Raw genomic sequence first — 6,267 nt, 5'->3', positions numbered from 1 at the left:
TCACAATTAATATATGGTATTATAAATATGTTGTAAATGTCCAGTATATTTTGCATCCTCATGTCTAATTCCCCAGTAAATAAGTATCTATTCTACTCTTCTAGCCTTAAGTGAATCTTTCTGTCTATCTTCAGGCAATAACCACTCCTGCGATGGCTGTCAGTCACATCATGTTAGAAGCGTACAAGAAGTACATCCTCGTGTCCCTCATCCTTCATGGCAAAGTCCAGCAGCTTCCCAAATACACGTCACAGATCGTGGGCCGATTCATCAAGGTGAGCCTTTCTGCCTCGACATTAGGGACAATTAACATGAACTAGCGCTTAAACCGGTTTGGATTATTGTGATTATTAGGGATGTACCGATACCACTTTTTTCAGACCAAGTACGGGTTAGGGTTAGTAAGTGGAACCTTATCTACAAACCTAGAATGTACTTTTCCTGAAAAAAATGTGAATTGGTGCTTGCAGTGGCAAAATACAGTGCACACACACACTCTGGGGACATCAGAGACTTACTTTACATCTTGTGAAAAGGGCATTATACCACTCCTTTAAAGGCCCCATAAGCTAATCATCTTTTGTGTGTTTGTGATGTAAAGCCCCTCAGTAATGCTTACCACGAGCTGGCTCAGGTGTACGCCACCAATAACCCGGCAGAGCTGCGTCTTCAGGTCAGCAAACACAGCGAGACGTTTGCACGAGACAACAACACCGGCCTGGTCAAACAATGCCTGTCCTCACTCTACAAGAAGAACATTCAGAGGCTAACCAAGGTCTGAAGTTACAGTAATCAGATGCTCTGCGTGTATTTCATTTTGTTTTGTAAATTTGCAGGCGTGATATACTCTGTGCTGATAAACGGAAATGCTGATCTCTGTTCTTTTGATTGACAGACATTCTTGACATTATCCTTACAAGACATGGCAAGTCGAGTTCAGCTCTCCGGCCCTCAAGAAGCCGAGAAATACGTCCTGCATATGGTAGGAAATCGGCTTCACAACGACACACAGCCCCTCTAATCACATGTTTATTTTTATGACATTCGCCATTGGAAATTGATGGGAAGTTCTATGAAATATTACTATTAATCAGCCACAGTAGTTTTTGATAATGTGTAAATACAAAACAAAAAGTAAATTAGTACTTTTTATTTCACAATTCTGACTTTATTTCATTTTATTTTTTGCGAGTTACTCTGAGTAAAATTAGACATGAACTAGTGTAAATGTAATTTGTATCATAGTTTTATTAATATTTTGAATTAGCCTTTTTTAATATTTTTTGTGTTCATGTTTTTAGTTTAATTTTTAGATTTCATTATACGCTTTATTGTTATTTTTTTACATATTGCTATTAAAGGAACACTCCGACTTTTTGGGACTTTAGCTTAATTCACAGTATCCCCCAGAGTTAGATAAGTCCATACATACCTTTTTTATTTCTGTGCGTTCTGTAAGTGTTATTTGACGCACCCACTGCTAGCCTAGCTTAGCACAAAGACTGGATGTAAATGGATAAGGTAGCATACTAATCCCAATAAGTGACAAAATAATGCAAACATTTTCCTATTTACATGTTGTGATCTGTATAGTCACTGCGTGTACAAATAACAAGGCTATATGAGACAGAGAACATTTTTAATCGTATAAATACTGGGAACTATATTCTCACTAGGCGTAGGAGCACAGCTACTTGGGCGGAGTGGCTACTTGGGCGGAGTGATTAGCGCAGCACACGAGACGCCCTGTTGATGGTTCCGTAAACAAAACAAACGTGACTAACTAGCTAGTAGCGAACGTGACTCGTGATCATGGCTGACTTTGAGGAATTGCCAGAGGAATTTTACTGGGTATCAAAACAAGATCCAGAACCATATAGTTTTGAGCCAGAATACACAGACGAGGAGTTACAAACTTTGGAAGCTGTAAGACAAGATACAGCGAACACCCATGATTGTAAACTATAAATTTACTATCTAGTAATTGCTGACTCTATTACTCCAACTCTGAGCGAACTCTCTGCTCCTCACCACAGGGCGTCTCGTGTGCTGCGCTAATCACTCCGCCCAAGTAACGTTAGCTGTGCTCCTACGCCTAGTGAGAATATAGTTCCCAGTATTTATACGATTAAAAATGTTCTCTGTGTCATATAGCCTTGTTATTTGTACACGCTGTGACTATACAGATCACAACATGTAAATAGGAAAATGTTTGCATTATTTTGTCACTTATTGGGATTAGTATGCTAGCTGTAGCCATTTACATCCAGTCTTTGTGCTAAGCTAGGCTAGCAGTGGGTGCGTCAAATAACACTTACAGAACGCACAGAAATGAAAAAGGTGTATATGGACTTATCTAACTCTGGGGGATACTGTGAATTAAGCTAAAGTCCCAAAAAGTCGGAGTGTTCCTTTAAGGTTTAATTTATTCTTTATTTTAGTTTATTTAGTTTTCGTTTTTATTTATTTCCAGTGGATTTTAGTGATTCAACTTTCAAATTTTCTCTTCGTTTTTCAACTTGTATTTATATTTTATTCTATTTCGACTTTATTTTAATTAACAGAAATGTTTTTAATAGCTTTAGTATTAGTTACGATAATAACCCTGAAACAAACTCACAGTTGCGATTGGGAAAAATTCCCAATTTATTTATTTATTTCTGTGGCAAGCTTACATGTATAACTCTGTGTAATTGAAAATAATATGAAATTTATATTTTCTACTTGATTATTTCCTGTTGAGAATCGCTGGATGTTTTGCGGTGACTACTTTAATCAATTTGTCTTGCTCTGCTTCATGTTTGTTTAATATTTGCAGATTGTTGGTGCTCAAATCTTTCCTTTTTCATCTCTCAGATTGATGATGGAGAGATTTATGCAAGTATCAACCAGAAAGACGGCATGGTCTGTTTCCATGACAACCCTGAGAAATACAACAACCCTGCAATGCTCCACAAAATTGACCAAGAGGTTAGTCATTATAAAACAGTGCTTTTCTCACTTCACTGCTGATGTAGTAGAAAACAAGAACATGAAGCCTAAAATACCACCTGAGAACAACATGCACTGTATATTTACAGCCTCATTATCTCTTTAATCATCTCTTTCAAGGACATTTGAGAGAAATTTGAGTACATACTTATATTTTTATGATAAATGTAATGTATATGTAGAAGAAATGTCAGATTCTGCACTACTTGAATTAAACTATAAATGCAATATAAAAAGTTTATGCACAACTGATTTGTAATTCATTATATAATGTTTATTTCAGATATATAAACACGTAAGATCACCTCGACTCATTTATATGTTATTGCAGAGTATTTGAGTCCACAGATGCCTCAGTGTTAATCTGTCTTTGACTCTAATGCAGATGCTGAAATGTATAGAACTGGACGAGAAACTAAAGTCCATGGATCAGGAAATCACCGTAAATCCTCAGTTCGTGCAAAAGGTACCAGTTTGAGCAACATTATGAATGAAAGCTCTTATAACCAGGTAGGGGTGGGTGATCTGATATCATGATCAATCTTGAAGACGTCTGACTGCGCTGACTGGCCATATTATATCATGTGACTTTCATGCATGGCGACACATTTGATAAAATCATTTCAACAACAGGAGTAGGGCTGTGCGATCAATCAAATTTTAGATTTGATTTTGATTTTGGCTTCCAAACGATTATGAAAACGTGATAATCAAGATAAATTGATCATTGTGCCGCATGCCGTTCCTTTCCTTTAAAGCGGTGTGCTTTTGCCCCTCTTTAAACGCCTGAACTCAACCTTCAACTCATGTAACGTGACTGTCGTAAAATGCTGTCTACTGCAGGACATGCTTTATTTTAAAAAGAGTTATTAATCGAGACACGGATGAGCAAAGTTTACTTGGGGTTTCAGGCGCACACAAATGTCAAAATATCCGCCTTAGCGAGTATTTACATAAAATGTTTGTCTCTTTCTTACCTAGAAAACACTCCAGGATGTTCCTCCATATAGTGTCTTCAATGGGGTCCAACGGGTCGAAGGTCCAGATGTGAGTTTCAGTGCAGCTTCAAAGTCTCGACACGATCCAGCCGAGGAATAAGAGTCTCATCTAGACAAACCAGCGGACATTTTAATAACAAAATAAACATTTTATTTTTATACTTTTTAACCACTAGTGCTCGTCCTGCACTAGCTGTGATGCGACACACATTACGTAATGACGTTGGAAAGGTCAAGCGTGACATAGGAGGAAGTACAGACCCAGTGTTTACAAAGTGAACAGTGAACAGTTTTACAAAAAAAAGGTGAAACAATGATGTTGGATGATTCTGAAGTTGGATAAATCTCCGCGTGACCATTCCAACGTGATTACATAATGCGTGAAGTCGTGGACGTGCGTTGCAGAGTCATTTTTGTTATTAAATGTTCGCTGGTTTGTCTAGATGAGACTCGGCTGGATCGTGTCGAGACTTTGAAGCTGCACTGAAACTCACATCTGGACCTTCAACCCGTTGGACCCCATTGAAGACACTATATGGAGAAACATCCTGGAGTGTTTTCCTCAGAAACCTTCATTTCTTTTCCACTGAAGAAAGAAAGACATGAACATCTTGGATGACGTGGGGGAGAGTAAATCATCAGGAAATTTTAATTCTGAAGTGAACTAATCCTTTAAGGCCGAGTGTCCACCGAAGCGTTTTTAGCCAGCTAGCTGTGAGCGCTCGAGAGCGTTATGGCAGCGCAGCATTTTTTCAGTTGAGACGCTTTGCTCGTTATAATACGGAATATCCGCGAAAGTGTTACTAGTATCTCATTTCACAGATCGTTTGTTTCTGTGTTGATTCTATATTAAAATGTAACATATTTTCTCTGGTTCTTGTTTTAAAGGACCCCATATTGTCAAAACTAAAATTACCTGGCTTTTTTCATGATAGCAGAGGTCTAGGGGCGATGAAACTACCATACATTTCAAAACAGTCGATCCACAGACAAATGCACACAGCCTGCATAAAGTAGCTGTGCCTTTTCACGAGCCGTTGTGACTTCCGTATAAATGTGATGTCAGAACTACTCAGTCACCGCCTTCAGTCTCCACCCACACCAATGGTGGATCACTCAGAAAACAACAGGCCAATCAGAAGAGAGGCTCATGAATATTAAGTAGACAGGCCAAAATCGACCTGTTCTTGGCAGAGCTCCTGAGAAAGGAGCTGTGAAAATATATTGAGATGGTTTTTGGTACTTATACGGCAAATATAGATTCTTCAGGGCATCAAAACCTAAAATAACACTTCAGAAAGGTGTACAATATGGGACCTTTAAATTATTTTGTTCTGTTATTATGCTTGTTGTCGTCATGTGTTGACGTTGTACAAGCAGAATGTTGCGGTTGGTCGGTGTGGTATTAGTCCCGCCCCTCCTCCACTGTGATTGGATGGCTGGGTAAAAAGTGACAGTGATGAGCGCTGCGTTTTTGTTGAACATTCAAAAAATACGCCAAAAAACGCTTTGGTGGACACACGGCCTATGTGAATAAAGAAATCTAATGCGTGTCATTATATTAGATCATGCGTTTGGTCTTAAAGCCTCATGCAAATATCTGCAGCTGTCTGTTATTAATGATAAAAGACAAAGACATCATCACTCACTGCTCTTGACTGAATAACTGTAGTAGTTTTAATATGAATCAATGTATGTTTAATTCATGCTATCTGCAGTGTGTTAACGTTTAACTCAGGGTTTGATGACTGATTGTTTAATGCACTACTGTGTTTTAAATTGTGCAAATCGATCAGTCTGGATATTCTCCATCTCAAAATTGGGAAGATCACGATTGAGATCTCGGATTGTGATCGTTTGTTACAAGATCATGATTATGAAATGTTTGGGAAAATCGCCCATCCCTAAAACCAGGTTGTGATTCCAGTGTTAATTTGTGTGTTTTCCCGTTTCCAGAGTATGGGAACGCAGGAGGATGACGTCGGCAGCAAGACGTCAAGCTACTCTTGAAGCTTTAGGGTGGATCCCTGCGTTATCCCCGCGTCCCCGTCCTCATCCCAAAAGCTGGAAAACCTTCATGCTCTGTTGAATATGGACTATATTGGAGGAAAACGTAAATGTGTGGAATGACCCTTTTTTTTTTTTGTTCTGTCACAGTGCAACCCTAAACAAGAACTCATTTTTTGTCAGTGTTTATTTATCAATGCTTGGTTGACATGCCACTTGCATCATTCATGGTCATGCGAAATAAAGAAACTGGACTTCTTTGTTCAAAAGA

The 6,267-nt window shown here is 38.6% G+C and overlaps 1 protein-coding gene across 1 annotated transcript in view; it reads left to right on the top strand.

Annotated features, from left to right (window-relative positions):
* The window catches only part of cops3 (COP9 signalosome subunit 3), a 15,974-nt gene extending 9,707 nt beyond the window's left edge, over positions 1-6,267 (top strand). The window contains exons 7-12 of the mRNA XM_081393486.1: positions 135-275; positions 602-775; positions 896-982; positions 2,857-2,970; positions 3,377-3,457; positions 5,946-6,267. Of these exons, the coding sequence (XP_081249612.1) occupies positions 135-275; positions 602-775; positions 896-982; positions 2,857-2,970; positions 3,377-3,457; positions 5,946-5,999 (651 nt within the window). The 3' untranslated portion in view covers positions 6,000-6,267. The remainder of the gene's footprint in view (positions 1-134; positions 276-601; positions 776-895; positions 983-2,856; positions 2,971-3,376; positions 3,458-5,945) is intronic.

Source organism: Scardinius erythrophthalmus (genome assembly GCF_964197995.2).
Source record: "Scardinius erythrophthalmus genome assembly, chromosome: 18".
NCBI classification, from domain to species: domain Eukaryota; kingdom Metazoa; phylum Chordata; class Actinopteri; order Cypriniformes; family Leuciscidae; genus Scardinius; species Scardinius erythrophthalmus.
The sequence above is the reverse complement of the archived record's forward strand: the minus strand, read 5'-3'. Positions and strand labels throughout refer to the sequence as shown.